The sequence below is a fragment of the Leucopleurus acutus genome (assembly GCF_964270905.1).
Source record: "Leucopleurus acutus genome assembly, chromosome: 16".
Taxonomy (NCBI): Eukaryota; Metazoa; Chordata; class Mammalia; order Artiodactyla; family Delphinidae; genus Leucopleurus; species Leucopleurus acutus.
In genome coordinates this window covers 57,566,682-57,594,331 of record NC_139158.1, presented here as the reverse complement: position 1 = coordinate 57,594,331, position 27,650 = coordinate 57,566,682, and the positions used below count along the sequence as shown (strand labels likewise).

The 27,650-nt window shown below is 56.2% G+C and overlaps 2 protein-coding genes across 6 annotated transcripts; one reads left to right on the top strand and one right to left on the bottom strand.

The window, feature by feature from the left end:
• Nucleotides 1-246: 246 nt before the first annotated feature.
• HSPA12B (heat shock protein family A (Hsp70) member 12B) lies at nt 247-12,350 on the top strand (the record flags this gene model as incomplete). 4 transcript variants are annotated; one of them, XM_082856578.1, is made up of 13 exons in its annotated part: nt 253-295; nt 1,942-2,054; nt 2,198-2,233; nt 3,042-3,166; nt 5,727-5,913; nt 6,260-6,364; nt 6,695-6,811; nt 8,619-8,793; nt 9,507-9,593; nt 10,022-10,126; nt 10,236-10,494; nt 11,000-11,103; nt 11,695-12,350. In XM_082856578.1, the coding sequence occupies 13 exons, from the start codon at nt 253-255 to the stop codon at nt 12,348-12,350; spliced, it is 2,112 nt and encodes a 703-aa protein (XP_082712704.1). The 4 variants fall into 4 exon arrangements, with proteins under 4 accessions (XP_082712707.1, XP_082712704.1, XP_082712705.1 ...); XM_082856581.1 differs by lacking the exon at nt 2,198-2,233 and having other exon boundaries at nt 247-295; nt 1,942-2,039; XM_082856579.1 differs by lacking the exon at nt 2,198-2,233 and having other exon boundaries at nt 1,942-2,039; nt 6,698-6,811.
• Nucleotides 12,351-13,627: 1,277 nt separating this feature from the next.
• Nucleotides 13,628-26,818, bottom strand: ADISSP (adipose secreted signaling protein). 2 transcript variants are annotated; one of them, XM_082856263.1, is made up of 6 exons: nt 26,684-26,818; nt 20,198-20,368; nt 18,629-18,771; nt 15,460-15,598; nt 14,519-14,641; nt 13,628-14,281 (listed from the first exon to the last, which is right to left on the bottom strand). In XM_082856263.1, the coding sequence occupies exons 2-6, from the start codon at nt 20,214-20,216 to the stop codon at nt 14,181-14,183; spliced, it is 525 nt and encodes a 174-aa protein (XP_082712389.1). In that variant the 5' UTR covers nt 20,217-20,368; nt 26,684-26,818; the 3' UTR covers nt 13,628-14,180. The 2 variants fall into 2 exon arrangements, with proteins under 2 accessions (XP_082712389.1, XP_082712388.1); XM_082856262.1 differs by having other exon boundaries at nt 20,198-20,314.
• Between the last annotated feature and the right edge of the window lie 832 nt (nt 26,819-27,650).

Genomic DNA, 27,650 nt, shown 5'->3' with positions numbered 1-27,650 from the left:
TGGATGAAATTAAGGAATTACTGTTGATTTTGTTAGACATGATAGTGGTGTTGTGGCAATGTCTTTTAAAAAATCTCTGTTAGAGAGACATTAAATAATTTATAGGTCAAGCAACATGCCTGGGATTTGCTTCAAAGGACTCCAGCCAAAAGTAAATAAATAAAATAAACAATTATTCAGTAAGGGAACAAAGGAACAAATAAATGCCATTCTGCTTGTCTGTTCCTGTTCACAGCCACAGGGCCTACAAAGATGCTGGCTGTCCCGGAGATGGGCCTGCAGGGGCTGTATAGCGGTAAGACCCACCCCCTCACCTCTGCCCGGGGCCCACTGCCCCCCTCACCCTGGCACTCAGACCCACCCCTAGTCTGTCCATGTGCCTTGCCCAGCAGAGGCTCCTGAGCACCGTTCTGTGAGTGTGTGTGCGCAAGGAGGGTCAGTGTAACAGGACTACGCATGTGAGTGTGTGTGTGTGTCTGCGTGTCTGCCTATGGGCAGGTCTCTGGGCACAGGGTGTGTATGTCTGCACAGAACTCTGTGTGCATGCGCATCTGCCTTTGGCCTGGTCTGGGCGCAGGCTCTGGGTTCTGTGCAGGGGTAGGAGGCCAGGAGGCAGGACGGACACGCCTCAGGAAGTCCACTCACAAAGACCTGGTGGGCTGGGGCTTCCTTCCTGACTCCCTTCCCAGGCTCAAACCACAGCAACTCGGCCCCTCAAGCTGGAGCTGGTGACAGGACCCAAGCCTGCCCTGGCCACCTGAGAAAAAGGGGCTCTGGGAGTGTGACCACCATGTCCTTGCCCCTCCAGCACTGCAAGACAGATGCCAGCCCTGTCCAGGCACTTCCCAGAATCATGCCCAGCCCCTCACATATATTCCAAGTGTACCCCAAGGTCGAGGAGGGCTGGGACTTGCCAGGGCCACAGAGCTGTGGCTGAGCGAGTACACAGGCCCCAGCCCTGGCTCAGCCTAAAGCCAGACATTGATTTGCCAATGTGTCTTCATACCAGACCCCATCAATCTCCCTGGCCAGCGCCCCCGTCCCCACACACGGATCTCAGGGCAGCCCCAGTGCCCCTCCCAGGGGCCTTAGCAAAGTTCAGTGTGGTGGTGATAAGCCCACCAGCCCACACCAGCAAAGCAGGCCCTCCTGCCCCCTGAGCTGCCAGAGCCTCCAAACCAGGCTTTGGGCTGCCTTCTGGGCGCTGCACTGCTTCCTCCCACCAAAGGTCCAGCTCAGTCCTGGGCCTGTGAGAGGGTCTTAAGGGGGCGTCCTGCCCCCAAACGCTGGCTCCAGGTCTATGTGTGTCATGGGGGAGGGGAGGCTTGGAATCTGACTTCCTAGTGTGGTGGACACCTCTTGGCTCAGGGCTGGGCTGGGGGAGGTGTTGCCCCAGTCAGCCATCTGGGCCTGTCCATGGCCCTTGTGGGGCAGAGGGGGGAAGGGGGAGGCAACTCCCTCAGGTCCTGATTAGAACCATGTGGCTGCACTTCAGTGGGGAGAGGAGCGGCTCCACTCCCACTCAGGTCTGTAGTCTCCTACCTTTTCTGGTTTCTCCACCCTCACCCCAGGAGCTCACCTGCCCCATCTCTCCTGCCCTTCTATCTCTGGACTCAGTCTTCCCCACCCCCACAATGCTTCTCTGTCTCTCCCCTTCCCTGCTGTGTCTGAGGAGTGCTGGGGGAGACAGTGAGTCCCTAGGTGAAGTATGTCACCCTTCAGGAATAGGTCGCCTCTAACTGATAACAGACCCTGAGCCCAGCTATCCCCGACCCCGACCTCAGTCCCGTCCTTCCTACCCTCCCTCCCTCATCCCCTTTCCCCAGCAGGGTACCCCTCACCTTGGCCCAGCAATGACTGATGAAGAATCCCCCAGGCTTGGGCCCCAGCCACCAGCCCCTTACCCTGATTGTGCCAGAGTGATTTGCCCTCTCTTTGCAGGCTCCAGCCCAGAGCGGTCTCCAGTGCCCAGCCCACCCGGCTCCCCAAGGACCCAAGAAAGCTGTGGCATTGCCCCCCTCACACCCTCACAGTCTCCAGTAAGCCCAGAGCAGGGATTGGGGTGGTGGGTGGCCTGGTTAGTGGGGAAGGTCACACTGGTGCCTGGAAGAGCCCTGGCAGGTCTGGGCTGGGGGTGCCATCATGCTTCCTGCCCCTACACACTCCACTCATGTTCCCCCTGATGGGTTAGCCTTAGGTGACCTTGGACTGTAGGGGTAACAATTCTACTGAGGTGATCTCTCTCCAGGATAACATCTAGGGACCATTGCACGTAACCTGCCTGGGGCAGGTGTACTTCTGAGCAAGTAGTTTTGTGTGTTCTCAGAGCACTGGGCCTCCGAGACTTGCTTCCCCTCCTGTCAACCACAGCCACCTTAATACAAGGTATATCTAGGGAAGAGGAGACATGTTGCTAAAAAATAGTTTGGGGCTAGCTTGAAGTATCCAGGACATAACCACCACCCCCAAGCTCCCTAGGTCACCCCACGTGGGGTGGCCTCACCCTAGTGATTCAGCCTGGGGACCCCCTTTTTCTCAGGGAGCCCAGGCCTGGCCTGGGAGGAGTCAGGGACCACTCTTGGGCACATGCATGGGGCCTCTCTTCTCTGTCACAGAACTGGATAGAGTCTGGCTGTGTCACTGTGGCCACAAAGAGCAAGAGGGTCAAATATACGCAGGTCCATGTGCTATGAAGCTGCTCAGAGCAGCAAAATTGCCCCCAGCTGGGCCCAGGCTGTGAAGTGGTGTGAGATGGGGGTGGGGCAAAGGCAGTCCAGGCAGAAGGTGGGCAGAGAACCAGAAGCAGGGAAGCAGGAGCTCAAGCCCAAAACTTCATGGGGCTACCTGAGAGGCCTTGGGCTTTCTGAACAGTTGGCATCTCAAGGGCTTACCTTGGAGCTTAGGAGAGGAAGGAAGCCAGGCAGGCAGGTAGGTGGGGTTGGGCCAGGGCCGGTCTGGACCACAGCCAGGGGTTGGGAGGGCTCCCACATACACTCAGCCTGGCCATCTGGCTGCTCCCTGACTAGGTCTTGCACTTGCAGAAGCCTGAGCCCCGAGCCCCCCAGCAGGCCCCCTTCTCCGTGGTAGTGGCCATCGACTTCGGCACCACATCCAGTGGCTATGCCTTCAGCTTTGCCAGTGACCCTGAGGCCATCCACATGATGAGGTGAGGGTGGCTGGGCTGGGAGATTGGTGTGGGGTGCGGGGGGAATCCTACACCCTGGGAGAGACCTGGTCCCAGAAGTACTGTCACTAAGGAGAAATGGGGTCTCCTCAGAGTGCCTTCCACCCTTAGTCTGGGCTCCTCACTGGGGCAAAAGTTTGGAGGATGGGTGCTAGGCCTGGGCCCTCAGCCCCAATTAGGGCAGCTCTCTGACCTCTGCAGGAAATGTTGGGCTTTGTTTTTTATTTTAAATTTTTTTTTGAGAGATAACAAACATACAGTAAAATACACAGATCTTTTTCTGGGCTAGTCACAAACACATACACAAATACATATGCACAAATACATATGCAAAAACCAAATAAATATGTGGTTTTAAAATAAAAGTGTTATATCATACAACTTGCTTTATTTTAAGCTTTCAACACTATTTTCTAGATGTTTCATGTGAATACAGAGAGCCACGATTTTGTTTTAATGGTTGCATAGTATTCCACAGTACAGATGTGTCATAATTTATCCATTCTTATATTGATAGTTTTGAGGCTATTTTTCCTTCTAATTTTTCACTATTACAAAAAGTGTTGCAATGAATATTCTTCCTTGAAAACTTGTGCTGGAATTTCTATATGGTAGAATCCTAGAGGCAGATTCCTAGGTTTGGCTCAAATGAAATACAAGGAAATGAACGATCAGAGGGTTAACTGAGTTGACAAGTCACACAGTTGTCATGAAAGAGCTGTTTGAAAAATCCATTCTGATGGATTTTGTTTTGTTTGAATGAAACATTTGTCTGACACTCCCCTTCAGGGCTCAAGACCCTGATCCTTTGAATATATCTTAGTGGGGCTGTAGCCTATAGGGGGAAGACCCCTATAGAAGACCCCAAAGCTCCCAACTCAGCCTGGGGTGGGGAATCAGGGGGCTTCACCAGGGCCTGGGAGGCTGGATGGAAGGGTGGGTGGAGAGACAGGCAAAGGGTCACTGCCCCAAAGATACAGGGGACCTAACCTACATGAGCGTGGACTGTCCTTCCCCCTTCTCTGCTCCCTCCACATCCACATGAGGCCACAAAGGCTCTGGGCCCTTAGAGCTCTCTAAGAGCTGCAGGGCATCCCAACTTGTCAGCACGCACAGCCAAGGCCATGCTGGGCCCCTTGCTGGGGCTGAGGACACATGAAGGGACACTGGAGATAACAATCACAGGAAGTAACTGGGGGCATCTTGGCCTCCTCCCAAGTCCTTCCCACCCCCACTAGCCACTAATCCCCATCACTTCTATCTCTAATATCTCTGTAATACCCGCCTACTTCTCTCCACCACTACCACCCTGAAGTTCAGCCCCACCCTCTCTCACTTGAACGGTTGCAATATCCTCCTCCCTGGTTTTCCTTCTCCATCCTCCCTCCCCTCCACTCTGTTGCTACATGGGGACCAGTGACCTTTCTAAAGGCAAATGTGGTCATGCCTCTTCACTCCCCTACCTAATACCCACCAAGACAGAATTCTGATATGGCATTTGATACTCCTCCTTAGTTGATCTTAAGATTCCTGTATTTTCTCCTGCTTTGAGCCAACTTATAGCTAGTTCTCCCTGGTCTTTCACACCTCTAAGCTTTTGCACATGCACTTCCTTCTGCCTGGATTCCCAGTTATTTCCCCAAAAGACTGCACTGGTGAGCTTGGCCTAGAGGAGTCAGGGCATCAGACAACGCAGAGGAAGGGGAGGAAGGATTTGCCAGGCTAATGAACTGGGCAGTGAGTTCTGGGTGGAGGTCCAGATGATGCCTGCACATAGGGAAGTCTGGAGTCTCAGGTTTTGGGGGCCTGCTGGAGGTGCAGTCAGCTGGGGTGTAGCTACTGATGTCGGCCAGATAGGAGTGATCATGAATACCTTGAAAGAGCTTAGCTGTGGAAGATGGCCTAGAGGAGGGCAAACCAGCTGGCTGGGAGGAGGCCTCTGCCAGGGTCCTGGAGAGACACATCAGAAGGCCAGACAAGGCAGATGGTTTGCTGCTGCTGCTTGTTAAAAAGACAGGGAGGTGGGCTTCCCTAGTGGTGCAGTGGTTGAGAGTCTACCTGCCGATGCAGTGGATGCGGGTTCATGCCCCGGTCCAGGAAGATCCCACATGCCGCAGAGCGGCTAGGCCTGTACGCCATGGCCGCTGAGCCTGGGCATCCGGAGCCTGTGCTCCGCAACGGGAGAGGCCACAACAGTGAAAGGCCCGCATACCACAAAAAAAAAAAAAGAAAAGAAAAGGGAGGTGAGGTCCAATGGTATACTTCATGGAAGGGATCAGGAGCTGAGGATGTCGGATGGGACCCATGGCCCCATGGATAGAGAGGATCCCATGAGCAACGTTTATGGAGATTTAAGTGGATGCCAAGCACCATATTCACAAGAACCCTAAAAGGTAGGTATTATTATCATTCCCATTTTACATATGGAAAGACTGAGGCTTGGGGAAGCCAAGTGAGCTGCCCAAAGTCACACAGCTGGTTCCAGAGCCAGCACAAAGGGAGGATTACTGCTGACCACACTGACAGCTATCTGCCTCCACAGGAAATGGGAGGGCGGGGACCCAGGTGTGGCCCACCAGAAGACCCCCACCTGCCTGCTGCTGACCCCAGAGGGTGCCTTTCACAGTTTTGGCTATACAGCCCGTGATTACTACCACGATCTGGACCCTGAGGAGGCTCGTGACTGGCTCTACTTTGAGAAGTTCAAGATGAAGATCCACAGTGCCACTGTGAGTCACATTCTGGCTCAGGGCCCAGCTCCAGCCAGGGAGGCAGGGCTAGGAGGGAAAATGGGGAGGGAGGCCTCATGGAGGGTAGGTAAAGCTAAAAGGTGAGGAGGGGACTGGTGGAGGAGTAGCTAAGGAGGCGGAACTTGAATGTAAGGGATGGAGGCATGACCAAGGGGTGAAGATAGGGTAAAGAGAGGGGCTGGGGAGAGAACTAATGTGAGATTAGAGCCAGAGTGGGACAGTGCCAAAGAGGAGGAGCACCAGGAAATGGGGTGAGTATAAGAGGTTGTCAGGAAATGGAGGCAGAGCTACGGCCTCCTGCAGAGTCACCTTGTGTCCCTGCCAGGATCTCACCTTGAAGACCCAGCTAGAAGCGGTAAATGGAAAGAAAATGCCTGCTCTGGAGGTGTTCGCCCATGCCTTGCGCTTCTTCAAGGAGCATGCCCTTCAGGTGCGCTGTGACCCCATCCCTGCCTACTGGGGTGGAGGGCCCCCAGGTCCATCCTTTCCCCTCAGCCCATCCCCTGTCCATCCAGTGGGTAGCCACTGTCAGAAGACAGAGGTCGTCTTCTCCAGTCCCCTGCCTTTCTATCTGGTAGAGCCTGCATCAACCCTACAGGTGTTGGGGAGGTGGTGGTGGTGGGGAAGTGGGTGTTAGGATTCCAAGTTAGCTGGGAAGTTCCTCCTGAGGGCTGATTAGTTCCTCCAGCTCCCATAGAGGCTAAAGACACTCCCCGCAAACCAAGCCAGCCATTCCCCTCACTGCCCCCTCCTGCTCCAGGAGCTGAGGGACCAGTGCCCATCGCTGCCAGAGAAGGACACTGTGCGCTGGGTGTTGACAGTGCCGGCCATCTGGAAACAGCCAGCTAAGCAGTTCATGCGAGAGGCTGCCTACTTGGTGAGAATGTGCACTCAGAGCCGTGGACATTGGTCGGGAGGGCCCCGGGCAGGGCCCATACCCTCATTCACCCACCACCCTTGGGACCACAGAGCCACTGTGTAAAGACTGCCAGCCCCCCCCTGCTGGCCATTTTGGAGGGCTGCTGCCACCAGGAAAGGGGGTAGGCCTGCAGGACCAGAGAGCAGAGGGACAAAAGACACAGCCCAGGCCAGCTTAAACAGTGTCTTAGGGCAGGTTTCCTAGAAGCAGAGCCCAAGATGGGGATTCTTGTGCATGTGGTCTATTGCTAGGACTCTCAGGAGAAAGGGGAGTGAGGAAAGCAGGACAGGAGAAAGAGTTGAGCAAGGATGTGGTCTCAGCTGGAGTCTAGCCTCAGCCTGATCCCATGGAGAGCTCTAGAGGGAGAATGTACTGTGGTGTTGGCCACGGGGAGGCGGGGGGGTGGGTGGCTTTTTGTCCATCCTTATCAGTCTGTCATTGGTTACTGGGGGGGTTGGGGAAAGCCCCTCCAAGTGAGGCAGTTCTCATTCAGCTGAGGGCAGTTCTTCAGAGAAGGGGCAGCGGTGAGCCAATAGCAGCCAACACTCACAGTAGCTGGGCAGGACACCAAGAACACCCACTTCAGCCAGCATCAGTATTTTCACCACAGCCCCAACCACTGAGCAGGGGAAATAGGACTATGAAACTATGAAGGGAGGCAATTTTGGCCAATGTTTGCTGGTCTTCCTACCATAAGAGGTGCCCAAAGGTCTGGAGAAAGGGGGACGGCTCAGGCACCCCCCTCTCAAGTGGAAATGGGGAGGTTGGAGGGGGGCTCATTGTTTGATCCTGCCTGTGAACCTGAGGCCTTGGTGGACACCCTAGGATCCCCAAAAGGGATCTCAGGAATTCCAGTACATCTTCCCATGGAAGATACCAGGACCCCCAACCCCCCACAAACACAACTTTGGGCCAGGCATGCCACAGCTGTCAAATCCGCAGGTGCCTACACTTGTCTCTAGAAGGAGCTAACCCTGAGGCCAGTGGGCATCCCCCTGCAGAGACCAGGATGAAAGCATGGCTGTACCCAGCCAGAACAAACACCTACACCAGTGGCCCCCTGCTGGTTTACCCACCCTGCTTCCTCCCACACTGTTCCCTGTCAGCTGAGAACAGGCTGGAGTCTCAATACCCACCCATCCCCATCCCCCACCTGGTCAGACTGCCTTGCCTTGGCGCCTGAAATTTCAGTTAAAGTTTCTTTCCTCCTATATCAGATTCCCTGAGAACAAAGTTCTCCTAAGAGTGGGGAGGCCCATAGCCACTGTCTATCACCAGTGGAGAAAGAGGGTTCAGTAAGCCAAAAGGGGCCCCCCCACCCCTCTGACTGATGATGGTCTGGCCATTATACCCACCCTCCCCAATACATTGTGTTGGAGTCTCCACTAACCCCCTCAGCCAGTGCTTAGCTGGCCAACCCAGCATCTGTGAAGGGAACGTTGCTGCAGCCCAGGGACACCTTGGGCAGCCTGGAGGCAGATCCCAGGTGCTCTAGGTTTTCACTCAGTCTAGGGTCTCTTCCTGCTGGGCAACACCATGGCATCCTTGGCCATGGCCATGCCCCTCCCCAGCCTGGTCACAGGGTGGCTGTGAGACAGCTCCAAATTTGTGCAGCATGGAGGGGCCTCAGAAGCTTAGCATGGGTGGGGTATAATCCAGAGGAGATTGGAGCCCCACAGGCCCCCGGTTGCCTGCCCTGAGGTGCCATTTCAGTGTGATGTTTGGCCCATGATGCTCCCCAACCCTGCTAACCACCCATCCTCAGGCCGGACTGGTGTCAAGAGAGGATGCAGAGCAATTACTCATCGCCCTGGAGCCTGAGGCCGCCTCTGTCTACTGCCGCAAGCTGCGTCTGCACCAGCTCGTGGACCTGAGCAGCCGAGCTCCAGGCAGCGGGCGCCTGGGCGAGCGCCGCTCCATTGATTCCAGCTTCCGTCAGGGTGAGCCACCCCCAGGGATACTGCCCAGTGGTGGCCTTGGAGGCAGGCGCTGAAGATTACACCTTGCCCTAGAGTAGCACTGTCAGAGGATGGTAGGACTCAGCCCAGCCCTGAATCTGAGAGTGGGAGAGTGATGCCTACCCTGGGGAGAGGTGCTTGGGTACTGACAAAGGGTACTCTGAGCTGAAGGTGGAGGTCTTCAGGAGCTGCCCCTTAAACAGCCACTGAATCAGTTTTCCCTCCCCTCCTGGCACATCAGCTGTCCTCCCCCCTCCCCCATCAACCCCCAGCTCCTGCTGCCAGGACCAGGAACTGGGACAGCTATGGTCAACCTTCATCATCCCCTCAGATGCCATCTCCCATGACAGGGAGAGGTCCCAGGACCTCCCCCCACCCCATCACCAGCTCCTTCAGACCTTCTTAATTCTGATTTTGCCATGGCCTGAGCCCTTCTGGATTAAGGGAACGTCCTGCAGCCAGAAATATTCCCCCTTAGCTGTTGGTTACAGTGCCTAAGATTACCCCATCCAGTTTCTCTGGACCCTCTGGGGTTCAGCATTGCCCTCTCCCAGTTAGGAGTGGAGCAGGAGTTTCAGGAGCACTGGCTGCTCCAGATGCTCATGGAGGGCGTTGGTGGAAGGATGTGGGGCATTGAGCGTGGTAGCTGAGACACCCCTTCTAACCTCACTGTCCTGCTGTCCCTCAACACACAGCCCGAGAGCAGCTTCGAAGGTCCCGCCACAGCCGCACGTTCCTGGTGGAATCGGGTGTCGGAGAACTGTGGGCTGAGATGCAAGCAGGTGGGGGAGGGGAGATGGAGGGATATTCCTTGGGCCCTGTGGGGCACCGTATACTGAAGGTGGGGGGAACATTCCCAAAGTCAGCTCTAGCCCCTAGGAACCCTGCCCCTTCCAACTCTTTCAGCTGTACCTAACCTCGTAGTTCCCCTCAGTCACCTGCACTCCCACCCCCACTCACAGCCATGCCCCTAACCCCCACTCCCCTGGGGGATTCTCTGCAGATGAGTTGCAGAATCCTGGGACCATTTTCCCCCACACCTTGTGCTCCTACCTGGTGACCCTCAAGCACCTGAAGCCCCTTTCAACCCTAACCCCCATGGCCCCGCAGACAGGGCTCAGGACCTGGGGCAGGGCTGGAGGCTGGGTGTGTCTGCAGAGGGCACAGAGCTGAAGGTGCCACGAGTGTGTGCTCACGCTCGCCCCCCTAGGAGACCGCTACGTGGTGGCAGACTGCGGGGGAGGCACGGTGGACCTTACCGTGCACCAGCTGGAGCAGCCCCATGGCACCCTCAAGGAGCTCTACAAGGCATCTGGTGAGTAGCCAGGCAGCGCCCTTGGTACCCAGACCGCCCTGGCCCCGCCAACGCCTCCTGGCGGCGGAGTCGGCACTGACGCCCCACTTCCTCCTCTGCCCTACCCAAGGTGGCCCCTGTGGCGCGGTGGGCGTGGACCTGGCCTTCGAGCAGCTGTTGGGCCGCATCTTCGGCGAGGACTTCATCGCCACCTTCAAAAGGCAACGCCCAGCAGCCTGGGTGGATCTGACTATAGCCTTCGAGGCCCGCAAACGCACCGCAGGCCCACACCGTGCGGGGGCGCTCAACATCTCGCTGCCCTTCTCGTTTATTGACTTCTACCGCAAGCAGCGAGGCCACAACGTGGAGACAGCCCTGCGCAGGAGCAGGTGGGCCGGGGGACCGCACCTACAGGGGAAGGTGTGGGCCCCGGGGGGAAGTAGGGGAGCCACCTTATCTGTCCCACGCACATATCATGCCAGCCCCGGTGGAGGCAGTGGGAGGGGCATGAGTACCCCAGCTGGAATCAGCAGCCCAAACTGGGGCGAGAATCTTGAGCCTGCAGAAAGGCCAACATCTACCTCAACCCATTCCCTGCGCGCACGCGCGCGCGCGCGCGCGCACACACACACACACACACACACACACACACACACACACACACACACACACACACACGCTAGCCAATGGGTCTGGGTTCCTCTGCTCGAGGCAAAGGGAGGCTCCTCTCCTGGGACCTCATGCCTGGACCTGGAACAGACCTGCGTCTAAAGCCCTGAAAGTATGCCTGGCACAACACATAATGTGCAGTCAGTGCCCAGGTACTTCGGCCTGGAATAGGGGTAGCGCCCGGGACCCTGACCCATGGGCCTGTGCCTCCTTCAACACCTACAGCGTGAACTTCGTGAAGTGGTCCTCACAGGGGATGCTCAGGATGTCTTGTGAGGCCATGAACGACCTTTTTCAGCCCACGGTCAGCGGGATCATCCAGCACATAGGTGAGCACCTGAGCCTGGGTCCTTCATTCACCTCAACATACACACCCAGATGCGGGAATATGTTACCCTGTTAGTGCCTGGAAACCTCCCCATATCCACACACTGGAATGAGACCCAGAATCATCTGGAATACCTGGAGGATGCAGTGTGGTGGGGATTAAGAGATAGGCGGGAAAATGTGCAGTCTTGCCAGGTTAAAGAACCTCTGGTGCCTGTTTCCCCAAATGGGGTGATAGTATTAGGTCCCCCAAACTGTTATCACAGGGATTTAAATGAGCTGAAGTATCTAGAGAGTGCAATGTCTTGCACGTAGTAGGCATTTAATATGTGTAAATGCAGACCCTTATCTCAAGCCCTCCACAGTGTGGTGGGGAAGCAGAGCCCATAAAGATTGCCAGGGGCCCTCAAGAAAGTGCCCGGTGTTTTTCTTTATGAAAACCAGGCTACCCTTTTATAGTGAAATGACTAGTTTCTGGTTGCCTGAGGATACAGGCGGGCAGAGGAGAGGCACCAGTGGCTGCGCAGTGGTGGCCTCAGTGGCCCACTCCCCGTCCCTCCTCCTTACCCCCACCCTTCACTCCTGTACCGCAGAGGCGCTGCTGGCACGCCCCGAAGTGCAGGGCGTGAAGCTGCTGTTCCTGGTGGGCGGCTTCGCAGAGTCGGCCGTGCTGCAGCACGCGGTGCAGGCAGCACTGGGTGCCCGCGGCCTCCGCGTGGTGGTTCCGCACGACGTGGGCCTCACCATCCTAAAGGGCGCGGTGCTCTTCGGGCAGGCTCCGGGCGTCGTTCGGGTGCGCCGCTCACCGCTCACCTACGGCGTGGGCGTGCTCAACCGCTTTGTGGCTGGGCGCCACCCGCCCGACAAGCTGCTGGTTCGCGACGGCCGCCGCTGGTGCACCGACGTGTTCGAGCGCTTCGTGGCCGCCGAGCAGTCGGTGGCCCTGGGCGAGGAGGTGCTGCGCAGCTACTGCCCAGCGCGCCCAGGCCAGCGGCGCGTGCTCATCAACCTGTACTGCTGCGCCGCCGAGGACGCGCGCTTCATCACCGACCCAGGCGTGCGCAAGTGCGGCGCGCTCAGTCTAGAGCTCGAGCCCGCCGAGGGAGGCCCCCATGCCGCCGGCGCGCCCCCTAGCCGCCGCGAGATCCGCACTGCTATGCAGTTTGGCGACACCGAGATTAAGGTCACTGCCGTCGACGTCAGCACCAATCGCTCCGTGCGAGCCGCCATCGACTTTCTTTCCAATTGAGGGCGCAGTGCCAGCCCCCGTCGGCCCCGCTGAACTCTCTTTTGGCCGAGGGCCTGGGGAGCGGGCTGAGGCGGACCAACCGGCCCCATTCCCCACCATCCTGCCCCGGGAGGTGAGGGGAGGTGAGGTCACAGGAGGATGGGTGGGGACATATCCAGAAACTCTGGCTTTAGGATTGGGCCCCGGTCCGCTGAATGGAAGGCTGAAGGGCCCTGCCAAGGACTGAGGTCAAGGAGACTTAAAAGAGGTTTGCAAGACGGCGTGCCCACAGGGAGCACATGATCCTGAAAGCAGAATGCACCGGAAGACTTGAGCCCTGGTCTGAACTGGGGTCCGGGATGGGAGTGGGGGGGTGGGGGTGCAGCTGCAGGTGGGGCAGCAAGAGGAAGGAGGTTGTGCAGGGCCTGGGCCTGAAGGGCGGAGTGCACTGACTGACTGGCTCAGCCTGTTTAGGGAGCCAGACAGGACAAGGACTGGAAACTGACAGGAAAGGGACAGGGGTAGTAAGACCTTCCTGGGTGTGGTACTGACCACCCAAGTATGAATGTTAATTGTAGAAAGAGCAGTAGCAGACTATGAGAAGGGTACAGGGCAAGGCACTTATGAGGGGGATGTGGGGGCACATGTCGGGGGGGGCCTTTCCTTTCTATCTGAGAAGGCCCCAGGGGCAGCCTATGAATGACCCACTTGCACTCCATCGAGCCAAGGAGTGGGGGGAGGGTAGGGAGGACAGAGGGAGCACTGGTCGCAGCTCTGCCATCAACTCAGTGTACCTGCCCTCCCATGATGTGCAACAGCTCCACCTGCCTGAGAACCCTAAGGTGACAATAAAGCATTTATGCTCAAGGTGAAGCTATAGCCTCCTGGTACCTCACAAGAGGGGACCCTAATAGTGGAGTAGTGGAGAGGGGCTGGGATCTGCAAAGGGAGGTTTTCAGCTGTGCCTGGGGCTGGGAACTGACCAGAAGGGGGTGCTGCTGTCTCTGGGTCAAGCCTCCCAAACTGAACGCCCCATTCCACAAGACCTCTCTCTGACCTGGGCAGAAGGCCCCTCCCCATCCAAACTCTGTCTTGGCAACTATTCCCAGGCCTAAAATGTCACCCCCTGTGCATACTTCTTTTGGGGCCAGGTGCTGTAATACCACAAAGTGACCTTGCCTCCAAAAAGAATGAGTTGAGCCAAAACTGTTCCTTGGCCCTTCTGTAAAGGATTGGGCATTCTCAGGGCCCTGGAGAACAAAAATCCTGCTGGCCTCTGGTATCCACTGGAAGTTTTATTTCTTTAGGGTTTTATCCCAACCAGTTGTTTAAAAACCAAGAAACACAGACCTGGGGGGGTAGGGATTGGGAACTGCACCTCCCTCCTCCTCACCATGGACGGCAGTGGGAAAGAGGGAGGGGACAGGAGAGATGGCTAAAGCAAGACGACAGCAGCAGTAATGGGGGCAGCTACACCACAGAGCCAGCTCCCTCCTCTCCTAGGCCCTGGCTACAGCCCCTATGGCTTGGGGTAGGGGGGTGGGTAGAACCCACCCCAGGCCCTCTCCATCCCTCCTCAGAGAGCCTCCTTGGGGGCTCAGCCCATTTCTTCCAGCAGGAGACTGAGGCACACAGAGAGGAGGAAGTGGGAGAGGAGGATGCTGGAGAGGCAGGGAGGTGGCACAAATGAGGTGAGAGGTGTGGGCGAGGCTCCAGCTTGGAGGCCCTTGGACCCTCCACCTCCATGCCCATCCCTGGGAAGGGTGAGGAAGCCACACCATCACGCAGCATTTGAGGAGACGAGGTGGGGTTTAAGGCTGAGAGGCCCCGAGGCAGGTGGGGGCGAGGGCCTCAGTCGAAGCCGTGCCAGTCACTGTGCTCTGAGTCGTATTCTAGCTCAGCACCCACGCACTTGACACCATCTAGCAGCATGGGTGTGCCGTGGTGTCGGTCTGCAAGGCAGGTGACAAGTCAGTATGCCAGGCTGGACCCTGGCCCCACCTACTCCAAGGGGACTCCTCTACCTTCCCTCCCGGCTCTGCTAGGGGATGGGGAGAAAGGCACCCACCAAGGAGGTTGGGGATGGGCCGGGACAAGGATCCCTTTTTCAGACTCAAGGAGGGTGGAAACTCCTTGCAGCCAAGTTGGTGCCTCCCTCCTCTAGCCAGACCCGGGCCTCGAGCTCTCACCCATGACGCGCGCCTGCACCATCACGCGCACGCAGGTGCCGGTGCCACCTTCGCAGGCTAGCAGCATCTCCTCCTTGAGGACACCCTCCTTGTGCGCTGAGTACTCACACTTGATGCTGTAACCTGCCCGGGCGATCAGCACCTCTGCGGCCTCCTGCCCCCACCCCCCAGCACTCACTGGCCCCCACCCACCACCAAGACCTCCAGAGGAGCAAGGATGGCCCAGGACCCTGCCCCCAGGGCTGGGCGCATGGGCCTCAGGAACTTCCCATTCTTCACTGAGCTCTACATGCCTCTGCCTGCAGGCCAGAGGTCAAACTCAGGCTTCCAAGAGGTGGGATTCCCCAAAAAGGCAAGCAAGGAGAGAGGGTGATGGGGAGGGGAAAGGAGGGCAGGGCAGGGCTTGAGCAGATCTGGTGGCAAGAGGCCTGAGGGGGCTTGCTCAATCCACTTGAGGGTGAGGTCATTAGGTAGAGGTAGAGGGAAATGAAACTGAAGCTGGGGCTTCGGTACATGGTGAAACTGATACCCTAGCCTTTGGGAGAAGGGGGGGCACTAAAGCTGGCAGGGTATAGAGAAGCAGCCCCAAGTCCCTGAGGTTCCAGTAGCTTTTTCCTGAGGTACAGGCAGAGGGAGGGCTAGAGGCCCAGAGCCAGTTCCTCAGTGGCTCCCACTGTCCCATTAAGGTAACTATCAGGCAATGAGCAGACATAGGCCAACTGTGTGAGCCCATGGACTTCTGTTCAGGGAGTGGGGCCTGGGGTATGGGACCTGCCAAGGTGCCACACTGCAAGGCCATAAAGAGGCATCATGACCCCTGATTGCTAAGCTGCCCATCAGCCCTAGATGGGGGAAGGAAGTACCCCATGCTCTCACTCCCACTCACACCCAGGCCCTGCTGGAGGAGGGCAGGCTTCCAGCACCCCAAGCAGGGTACGCACCTTCTGGGATGGGCATGACGCTGAGGAGCTTGAGGTGCAGGCTGGGGACAGGTGCCTCTCGGACCTCCTTGCTCAGCCTGCGCACTGGGGGCAGAGTGAAGGTAATCTCATACCTGTGCAGGATCTTCAGGAAGCCAACCTGCAGCAGGAGGGGTGGGGGAAGGAGGCACCTTCACTTACAGTCTCCCCCAGGGCCCACCCAGGTTGTGCCACTGATGATCCTGTGGGGCCCTACACTTGCTTCCTTGACAATCCCAGGGTAGCCTGACTCCCTCCATCACTCTAGTTGGTCCACACCGCTGGCCGGGTAGCTCTAGGCCCTTTCTCCAAGGACCCCATCCCTACAGCTTGGCCCACACACTCCTCAGCATCTGTCTCATGAGCCCTGAAGTTCCTTGGTGGCCATTTTATAGATGATGAAATGGAAGCTAGGAAATGACTGGCTGAAGGCCACAGTGTGGTCAGGGTATAGTCCTCCCTGGACCTCTTGGCTACTGCTGCCACACGTGGCACACAGCAAAGCACCAGCCACTGCCCACAGGGGAGGCTCAAAGCCCCACGACACAGGCCATCCACCTGCTCCCACCACTACCAGCATGTGGCCAGAGCCAATAGCCCAGGGACTCTGGTCCTCTAGTCATGGCAGGGCCACCAGGCAACACAGATAGCACAAGATGGAGGATGGGACAGAATTAGAAAAACAGACACTAGACCAGCTGTGTCAGTCCAAAGCTGGCCCACAAGACTGGCACCAGCCATGGAACCTGGGCTCCGGCCCACCCTGCTGGCATGTGAACATGGATTCCTGCCTGCCCACTCAAAGGCTCACTGTGTCCAACAGCCCTGATTCACAGCCCGAGCAATTTCTGTTGTTCATACACAGAGCTTGGCCATCCTTGGAAACTCCAGCCATGTGAAGGGTCACAGGCCAGGGTGGCTGTTGGGCAGGTAGGCTGACTGGAGTGCCAGTCCAGGAGGTGCAGGGGCGCATGCTGTATCCACAGCTCACATGCACACACACTCCTGTTCAGTTTCAGGAAATGGATGGCCCTGTCCTTTGGGGGAGCAACTAGCCTTTCAATGAGATCAGATGATGTCACTGCATGATAAAGCTCAGTCCCTGTGGCCCCCACACTCTGCTGGTAGAGGGCACACCTCTCAAGAGGACTTTCTGGCTGTACCTGCCAATGGTGACCCTGTGATCCAGCTGTATCACTTGCAGAATTTTCCAGGGGAAATACTCAGAGATGTGCAAAAAAAAATACTCATCACTGCCCTATTTATAACAGTACAAAACTGTAACACCAGGAATAGGGAACCAGCTAAATCAATGATGATACATATAGTGGAATACCAGGCAGTTTTAAAATCTCGTGGAAACCATCAGGAGATGGTTCACAACAGAAGCAAGCAAAACACAGTGTGTACACTGTGATACCAGTTTTTCATTTTTGGAAACAAAGCTAAAAAAGAAACTGGAATAACACGCATCAAAATATTAACCGTAGTTATTTCTGGATAGTATGATTGTGGGTACTTTTAAATTTCTTTATAGTTTTTTCTATCTTCCAGATTTTCTCTAATTACATGAATGGATTTTGCAATGGGAGGCAGGGAGCTATTTTTGAAAGTTTGGGTTAATTATGTTTATTCCCTTGGGGAAGTGGTCAGCTCTTGGAGGAAGAGCAAGGGTTTTAGAGTTGGGCAAACAGGTATGACTCTGGGCCCCTCCTCAGGGTGATCTCAATAAACCAGAAACCATCCCGCATCCTCACCACCATGCCCTCCAGGGCTCAACTCTGGAGCCCTGATTTATTGTCCAACCTGAGGGCCTCGTCTCTGTTTCCCTCCAATCCATCCCCTCCAGAGACTTCCTCCTGCCCCTCCAAAGTGGATGTGGGATCCAACTGTGTGTGTCCCACCAGCAGAGGAGACAAGAGTGTATGAGATGTGGCCACTCGGAGAGGAGGAGAGGGGAAAAACATGGGGGTGATAAATACTACTGCAAAGAGCCTAAATCAGCCAGAGGTTTGGCAGAGAAGAGTAAATAAAGTCACACCTTGTTATCAGCATAATTAGCCTTACACCTGAGTGACATACATACATCCTTCCATTTCCAACTCTTTGGGGTATAAATTGTCTCTACTTCAGAGAAGGGAAACTGAGGTGACCTGCCCAAGGTCAGAGCCAGAATAGCAGGCCTGGACCTGAACCCAGGCCTGTGACACCACAGCCTTGACACCTGCCTTCCAATTGCAATGGTTGGGGTGATGCCGATGATAACAACAGCTCCACTCCCATTCAAGTAACATCCTAAGTCAGTGGTCCCCAACCTTTTTGGCACCAGGGGCTGGTTTTGTGGAAGACAATTTTTCCACGGACCAGGGGGTGGGGGTGAGGTGGGTATGGTTTCGGGATGATTCAAGTGCATTACATTTATTGTGCACTTTATTTCTATTATTATTACATTGTAATATATAATGAAATAATGATACAACTCACCATAATGAAGAATCAGTGGGAGCCCTGAGCTTGTTTTCACTTGCCACTTACTGATAGGGTTTTGATATGAGTCTGCAAGCAACTGATTTATTATGGTCTCTGTGCAGTCAAACCTCTCTGCTAATGATAATCTGTATTTGCAGCCACTCCCCAGCACTAGCATCACTGCCTCAGCTCCACCTCAGATCATCAGGCATTAGATTCTCACAAGGAACATGCAACCTAGATCCCTCGCATGCGCAGTTCACAGTAGGGTTCCCACTCCTAAGAGAATCTAATACCGCCACTGATCTGACAGGAGGTGGAGCTCAGGAGGTAATGTGAGCAATGGGGAGAAGCTGTAAATACAGATGAAGCTTCGCTCACTCGCCTGCTGCTCACCTCCTGCTGTGTGGCCTGGTTCCTAACAGGCCATGGACCAGTAATGGTCCGTGGCCTGAGGGCTGGGGACCCCTGTCCTAAGTGCACTCATCTTACCACAGTCTCACACTTCCCATTTTACAGATGGGGAAACCAAAGCCCAGGGAAGAACAAAGATGTGCCTATGGAGCCAACTTAGAGGAAATGGAACAGGCTCAGGAAGCCAGGCAGGGCCAGGGAGAAGACAGATGGAATGAGGCTGATGATGGGGGGGGGGCGCGGGGGGGCGGGGAAGATGCACACATACCTTGACCAGAAAGCTGCTGTCGCTCTCTTGGGTGACCATGACCACAGAGTCATGCAGCTTCTCATCAAAGTGGACATGGCTCTGGGAGCCTTCTGCATCATGGCCTGTCGCAAAGCGGATACTCCGGACTCTGGGCTTATTGCCTACGAAGAGAGTGGGAGAGGGCTACCGGGGCTGTTGCCTTCACCTATCCCAGTAAACTACTCCACCGTGTCACCTCCCCACCCTCTGCGACTGCCCTTCACATCATCCAGCATCCACTGCTGGGCTAGGCCACATCCTACTGGACAGTGGCGATCAAAGGCTTGAGGCTCCCACCTGCCCCTACCTGCTCAGTCCTCCCACAGAAAATACTCATCCTGAGAGAGGGTTTGTGGGGGTGGGAGTCAGGGATTAGCTAATATGACCCTTCACTTAGAGGGAATGGGGCTAACAGGGAAGAGACAGTCCTCCCAACTCCAAACACCAAGCAGTGCAGGACTCAGCCCCAGTCCTCAAGATACCCTGCCCCATGCTCTCCTTCACAGTGCCAAGCAAGCTCCCCATCTCTGGGATCTCCTCTTCCAGGTCTGTCAGTACCTGAGGCCCCCTGCCTGCCCCTCCTGCTGACCCAACTTGAGAGGGGAGAAGGGCAGAGACAGGAATGGGCTCTATGGGACCTGCCTGGGAGTGGGAGAAACAAACAGGGTCAAAAACCACACTCAGCCCTCCTAGGAGGGGCCGCAGCTGCCTCTAAACCTCATCACTGATCACTGGCAGGTAAGAAGGAAGAACCCAGGGGAGCCTCCAGGACCCCTCCCAGAGACGCCTTTCCTCCTCTGCTTAACCCCTCACATGGCCCACGGCTGTCTCCAGCTGGGTCAGGTTCTCCAAGGCCGGGAAGTCAGGGAGTTAAGGCAGGCAGAGCGTGGGAACTGGGCTGAGGGCCTGTACCGGGGGAGGCTAAGGCTGAACGAGGCCCATCTTGCCAAAAGCATGACCCCAATCCTCTCTGACCCCCACAGCCCCTAGGGCTCCCAACAGCCCTACCCGGAGTCCTTTTGGTGAGAAGGCCTGGGCCAGCCCTTGCCTGGGTTCTTGCACACTCAGTGGAGGGCCAGGGGGCCAGCCTGGCATTTTCACATTCACTGCTGAGCCCCCCAGACTTGATCCTCATATATCCTACCAGGCCTCTCTTGCCTAAAACCTTCTATGAGCACTTCTAGACTCTGAATGAAACCCAAATTCCTTTCCACAACCTGCTGTGGCCCTACCCACCTCAGCAGCCTCAATGCTCACCCAAAGCCCCCTGTGCTCCCCAACCCCCACAGTGGAACAGGGAAGTTGGAACATGGGGCCATGAAGGCACACACCTCCAAAGACCAGCACACCATGGAGCCAGCAGGGGTCCCCGGGTTTGGCTTGGGTGTCCCCAGAACAAACACTGGTGTAATGTAATTAGTACCTCACATTCAGACAGACACACACACATACTCACAGCCAACGCAGGCCCCACATGCAGCAATGTCCCTTCCCACCAGGGCCCGCTGGAAGATGCTACAAACCCCGCCAGACCAGGCAGGCACTCACCTTTGTTGGCTGCAGCCATGGATGCCCTCCCTGCCACAGGGTGAGACACGCAGCTCCTGCCAGACACCACTGGTCAAGCTCAGCAGCTTCCCATGCTCCAGGGACACCAGCAGAAGCCTGATGCATGGGGAGTGGGGAGGGCAGGGGTCAGGGTCACCAATGGGCCTGTGGCTAGGGGAGAGCAGAGAGTTCCCTTTAGGAAGGACCCAAACCCCTGCTGCTCTCAGTAGCCCAAGTGGTACCTGCACCCCCTAGCAGAGGGGGCTTCTGCCCCCCAACTCCTCCACCCACTCCCCACATTCACCAAGAGCCCTCACCCTTGCCTGACACACTACTGACCCAGGGCCTGGCCAGCATGTACTGAGCTGCAGCTTCTGGGTGCCAAAGCACCAGCACAAGCCTCTTGTGCCCAGCCCACCTAAGGCTGGTGGGAAGAGGCAACCAGCAAAGGAAGGGGACTTCACTGGCACTTTCCAGGGGTCAGTTCTGGTGCTGGTGACCCAAAGGTTGGCCCATCCCAGACACACAGGCTGTACCATCCTACATCCAGAGACCACAGTATTCACGTTGCACAAGTGGGTCCAGGTCAGAGTTAACAATATGCTTGGAGGGGGGCAAATATGGGGGCTTACATAATAAAACATGTCCTCAGAGCTTTCCCTCCGAGTGATCGGTCAGGGCCATATACAGAACAGATACCCATGAAGGGGTTGCCGTCCATCGAAACCCACCATTCGGACTCTGGCTTGATTACTATCCGGCTGGCCTCCCAGCTCAGCTCCCCAAGGGCAGCCTCAGGGCAGAGACTGTGGGAGGCGCCTCCAGGAAGCCTGTGTGAGCAGCCAGGCCTCTGAAAGACTGGGCTGAGACCATCTCAACATCAAAAAGAATAATAAGTGCAACTGATGGAAACAGATGGAATTACATAAAATCAGAGCATTCACAGAGATTACAAAAAATGGGAGAAAGCAAAACAAACGAACCCAAATCCTCATTTGTCACTACGGACAGTAGCAATGCCCTAACTCTCTACTGGAAACTGGCAATATAGAGAACTAATTCAGCCTCTCTCTTGGCCTTTCCTATAACCAACTTGCCCTGGTGGTTAAAGGACAGCTCTTCTTTAACAAAGGAATGACCAACTGCTAAATAATTCTGCAACCCCCAAAACACAAATGCTAGGAGCAGCACTAATCAGTGGGTGCTAAACCAGTAAGGCAAAGGTTGAAATGGATGCTCACATATGCGCAAGTGCCACTGACAGATGACCTAGGGTTAAAGGGAACGAGTTTGCAATGGAGGGATGTGACATCAGTCAGTCTTGCATCAGTCAATCTCCTCTCACTCAGAGTGGGACAACTGGACACACTGATGTCTACTGATGTGAGGCAGCACCAAGTCACAGCAGTGCTAACAGGGCAGCCCCACCCCAAATGTCTAACCTGCATCTAACAAGCCCCTAGAACTCCAACCTCAGCTTACCAAAAACACAGAGGCCAGCAGAATAAATGACTCCACGAGAAAGCAAGGAGACAAACCCAGAAGGCAGGATATTCTACAGGACAACTGACCTAATTTTTTTCCAAACTGTAAGAAGGAAAATAAAGGAGGGAGGTGGTTCTAGATAGGGGATGGGCCAACTACAGCCTGTGGGGGCCGCCACTGTTTTTTGTAAAGTTTTACTGGCACACAACCGTGCTCATTTGTTTACGTGTTGTCTAAAATTGCTTCTGTTTTTTTTATTTGTTTGTTTGTTTTGCCTTGCCATGCTACTTGTGGGATCTTAGTTCCCAGACCAGGGATTGAACCTGGGCCTGGCAGTGAAAGTGCTGGGTCCTAACCACTGGACCGCCAGGGAATTCCCTAAAACTGCTTTTGCACTAAAGCAAAACTACTTTGAGTAGTTGCTACAGAGGCCACATAGCCTGCAAAGTCTATAATATTTACTATCTGGCCCTTCACAGAAAAAGTTTGCCAACCGCTGTTCTAAATTAACACACAAAGAGACCAAGAATGGGAAAACTGACCTCGTTTTTTTCCACCACGTCAGTTTCAAGAAGAAAATAAATGGGGTAGGGGATTTCTAACTATCTCTAAAAAGAGACATTTAGGGGATAATTGGGAAATAATGAGTGGGACTGGATCTTAGATGACATTAAGAAATAAAAGCTGATCAGTTAGGTGCGATAATGGAATTGGATTACGTAGAGAAGTATGTCCATATTTGTCAGAGATACACACTAAAGGAGAGATAAGTGAACGACGTTGGCTAGTCCAGGGAATGAAGAGACTAGCCAACTTGGGGTGGCCTCAGAGTTGGGCCTGTGGAGGGCATAACCTTGAGGCCCTCAGGTGCCGAGCTGCCCTGAGAGCAGGCCTCACCTCCCTCCCTACTTCCCAATGCAAGAGAAGTCCACCTAGGCCCAAGCCTGGCCTCAAGGGCAGGGCAAACAGCCTGGGTACCAGGAGCCCACATACGAGGCCTCAGGAGGTACAGGGAAAGGCAAGGCTTGGGTCTCAGGAATGCAGGAGCGGCCAGGGCAGAAACAGCCCCAGGTGAGTACTCTGAGGTCACTCCCAGAAGGGCAGCCCCTGAGCCCTGGAATGCCTAGCTGTCCCAGAGAGACTGGCCCCTGGAGAGAAGCCTGCCCTACCCTACCCACTCCAGCCATCCCCTGAAGCTGTGGACTCAGAGCATGTGAAACATGGCCAAGAGCAAGGGGCCAAGAGCAAGGGGACCCTCCTCCTACCTTGGGCAGAGGCTGCTCCAGCCACACCTCTGCAGCCAGGGGAAATGACAAGAGGCCCCCATTTCCCAGGACATTTCCTGGGAGGCCTGGATGAAACTCAAACAGTGGCTGGTAAGCAAAGGCTCCTGGGGCTCTTCATAAAACTCTCTTCATAAAACCCCAGTACACACAGAGTCCGGTCCCTGTCTTCCTCCCCAGTCCATTGCCTGTTGCCTGCCTGCCTGCCTGCTTTAACCCAGGCCATCCCCTCTGCCTGGAACAATCCTGCCCCCCATCCACACCCCAGCCTGGGTCTCAGCTCCAGAGGACGTTTTTCAAGGTAGCACAACCCTATCCCACCACCGCCCATCCCAGGATAGGCCTGAAAATCTTCAAAAAGGATCCCCTTTCTCACTTCTGGGATCATTTGATATCTATGTCCCCCACCTAACAAGGGCGGTGACTGTGTTTTTGCCAAACGCTGTGTTCCCAGCATCCAGCCCAGCACCTGGCAGGGAGCAGCTGTGTTCAGTTTATATTTGTTAAATGAATGAATGACCAAACTAAGTGGAGCCCAAGCATGGACCTCAGCTGGGCCCTCTAGGCAGATGTGGCACCAGGGCCCAGAGGCTCTCAGAAGAGGAACCGCCCCACCTCATTCTTTAAGCCAACCCCTGCCCTGGAGGGCACTCCCTTCCCCCCATCTCAGAGTGGGGCCCCCCGATGGGCATCTTCTAGCCTGGCCACAATCAGCTGTTACCTGCCCCCTCAACCTTGAAATGGAAGGTCCACTGAGGGCCGGACCTGCGTCTCTTGCACTGCCCAGAGCTCAGGACAGAGCAAGCACTCAGGCACTGCCTTGTAACCCTTGGGCAATGAGAACGCAGAGCGAGGAGGCAAGTGACTTCAGGGGCTCAGAGAAGGCTGGAAAAAGCTCCTTTCCTAGCAGAAAGCCTCTCTGGTCGCTGTCCCCTGTGAGCCAGACTCTCGTCCACGCACAATTCTTCATCAGAATCAGGAGGAGATGGCATTGTGCCACAACTCCCGAAGCCCCCATAACTCCCGAAGCCCGTGCGCCTAAAAAGCCCGGGTTCCACAACAAGAGAAGCCAACACGCTGAGAAGCCCGTGCACCTCAAGAGTAGCCCCTACTCGCCGCAACTAGAGAAAGCCCGCGTGCAGCAACGAAGACCCAATGCAGCCAAAAATAAATTATATATAAAAGAAAGAAAAACAGCTCAAGGGCTGAGGGGCCTCCCTCTCCCTTCCTTCATCCTGCCTTCCCCTCCCCACCAGGTCTCCAGGGATTGCCAGAGGGCAGACTGCTGGGAGCCCACTATGCCCTACAACCAGAAGGACTCATAAAGAAGATGTGAAGAATATACATCCCTCTCGAGCAAAAAAAAGACACCCCCACCTTTAGATGGGCTGGCAACAGGTCAGGGGTGGTACCACAGAGAGTTACAGGATGGGGAGGGCTGGGAAGCTGGAACAAGGGCCTTCGGGGACTCCTTCAGCTCTCAGTTAATCTCAGGTAAATTGGCAGAACCTTCTCTCTGGGAAACAGAGCTCCCAGCTCAGATCCCTCTCAGCTTTAGACAGAAAGGCTGCTTCGAGGTTATTCTACCCAGCGAAGGGCTCAGTCAGGCCCAGTGGCGCCTCTGGCACAAGGAGCAGGACAGGGAAATGGCAGCTGGGCAAATGGACAGATGGACAGTTACACAGGAACCCAGAGTTCTCAGCCCCTTAGATTCCTGCCCTGCACACAGAGTGCTAGCTGCTACTCCAGGCTGTCCCACACTGGGGCCCAAGGCTGAAGGGAGGGTCAAAGACAGTCTGTCCATGGCAAAGTGGAGCTCCAGAATCTGCCACCCTCTTGCCCTGTACCTCACAGCTGCATCCCCACAGCACGTCTCTGCAGTCTCCAAACCCCAGGCATCGTAGGACCAGCCCCAGCTTGTCCTCTGCTTTGTGGCTAGGAACAAGCTTCTTGGGGCCTCGTTTCTCATTCATTCCTAATCCACATTCTCAACCTGTTCAAGGACTTTGAATCAGGAACTCTACAATCTTCCATCCTCCCCACCCCAGCCTAGGACTCAGTCCTGGCTTAAGCACTCAGTCCCACAGAAGCCTCTCATCAAAGCTCAAGCATGTAAAAAGAGCACCCACTGAGGCCACACTAACCTGCTGACTCCAGGACCTGACATAGGACTGGGCCCACATACCTAGAACAAGGCCTGGAAAGACAAGGCTGAAGGTCAGGAGTGGTTGTGACAGTTTTATATCAACTCAGACTGGATATGACTCCATTTTCTCCTCCCTCCAGCAGGCCAAAGTTGCAAGGATAAGTATGGGTGTTCTCTCTCTTAAAAATGGGTGGAGGGCTTCCCTGGTGGCCCAGTGGTTAAGAATCCACCTGCCAATGCAGGGGACACGGGTTCCAGCCCTGGTCGGGGAAGATCCCACATGCCGCAGAGCAATTAAGCCCTTGCGCCACAACTACTGAGCCTGCGCTCTAGAGCCGGTGAGCCACAACTACTGAAGCCCGCACGCCTAGAGCCGGTGCTCCACAACAAGAGAAGCCATGGGGCAATGAGAAGCCCGCACACCGCAACGACAGAGTAGCCCCCACTCACCGCAACTAGAGAAAATCCACGTACAGCAACGAAGACCCAAGGCAGCCATAAATTAATTAATTAGAAAAAGAATGAGTGGAGCAGGGGTGAACTCAGGAAGGGACCCCCACCATCTCCCACCCTCCTTTCTCCCCAAGAAGTGCTGCCCTCCTCTCCCCAGCATCTCCTCCCCACAACCTCTCAGGCCCGCAGCTAGAGGCTGCTCAGACCCCTCTAGCCTCCAGACTGCCTGCCCCACCCAGGCCCCAATTAGTAGAGGCCAGGCCAGGTCCAGCGGGTGACAGCTGCCTCTGACCTTCTTCAACTCCCTGAGCAGAGAAACGCCCTACCCACACTTCCCAAGGCCAAGGTTCAAGAGGAAAGGCAACCCAAGCCCACCCTTCTCAGTCCACCAGGGTTCCTGCTCACTAACAGGAACACTGGTCCAGAACCTAAACGAACCTTTCCTGCTCTGTGACAAAGGGGAAGTGGTGGCCAAGCTCCCAGAGACATCAGGGGCCTGGGTATAGGAATCTGTACCCTCTCCCGCCTCCATCCCCGTGGGTGTGGCGCCCCCATCCCCACCCCATCCTCATCTTCTAAGGGGACAGAGGAGTCTGGACGCCCCCCCATCACACTCCTCCCGGGCTGCGAGGCGTCGGCTCTGTCCCTCATAATCCTGTGCCGTCCCCACCCTCATCTCTGCTGACGCTGTTGTCTCGGGAGCCCGTACTCCCCGATATCACAGCCCTCCTCCCTGAAGGTGCCGAGCCACGCGAGGTTCAGAGGCTACTCGTCCAAGGTCACACATTGAGGCGATGACAATGGAGGGCGGGCGCGGAGTTGCTGACGGCGCTGACCCCATTTGGCCCCCGCCCTCACTGTGTCACACGTGCCCCCGACAGCGCCCCGCGGAAAGCACTCCAGCTCTACCACCTAACGGTCACCTGCGGCCCTGGGGCCTGACATCTCCCCAGCTCAGATGCCAGGGAGCCCTCCCCGTCCCGGGCCCGACAGCGGAACCCTCCAGCCCCAGCCGGATGGGGTCGCAGGCACCGACTACCCAGAACAGCGGCTCCGCTGGGAGGGGATCTCCGCGAGCAGGGCGGAACCGGGAGGTGGCGGAAGGAAGAGCAGTCTCACCGTGCGGGGAGCACCCCGAAGCCAGGAAGGGCAGGGACGACCGCGACAGCGGCGGCGGCAGCTGTGGCGGTGGCGGCAGCCGTGGCGGTGGCAGCAGCAGCGGGGTCTCAGCGCAGAACCAGAGGAGAGAGCCCCGCGCCGCTACCGCTCGCCTCAAGGGCACACCCCCCACCTCCGCCCATTGGTCGACCGAAGGGGTGGGGCGAGGGCACTTCAGACCAATAAGCAGGCCCCAAAGAACCGCCAACGGGCGTTGCGCCTCTGCGTCACCTGCAGGAGCCCCTGCGGCTGCGCCGTGCGAGCCCACGCCCCGGGGCCCCGCAAGTTCTCGCGATGAAGTCAGGCAGGGCGCTCTCCGTGGCCAGGCGGCAGGATACCGTAGAAGCGAGAGAAGGTAGAAGCGCCCTTAATAGGCCCTACGCGTGTCTACTTTCAGCCTGGGGGTTTGCTCCTCCTGTCTCCGCCCAACCTGGAAGGGGCGTCCCCTGGGCTCTGTCCCTTGAGCGGCCGTAAGGTGGGGCTCAGAGCTAGGTGAGGCACCTGAAAGTCGCCTTCCGAGGCTTCCAAGCCCGCATTGGCAGTCGATACGGGCATCGCTAGGTCCTGTCCAGGAGCGGAGGAACCCTCCATTCTTCCCGCTCTGCGATCCCCGGGTTTCGGCATCTTCCCCTTCCGTCCCATCCCCCTGCCTCGGAGGAAGCGCTCCCGTGAGGAACTGAGACGCGTCCTGGGTGCCCTGCCGGCCCGGATAAGAATCAGAACAAAGAAGGCTCGCGGGGTTGGGGGTGGGAGAACTTGTGCAGGAGCCGCCGGGGACCGCAGCCTCTGCTCTCGATCTCCACGGAGGCGGTCGCAATGGCAGGGGGATGTGCCTACTTCAGCGCCCCGGGGTGGGATGTGGGCGCCTGCACAGAGTCTGGGAGCAGAAATGTAGCCCTCGGATCTTTAAGGGTTCTAGCCGCTGCTG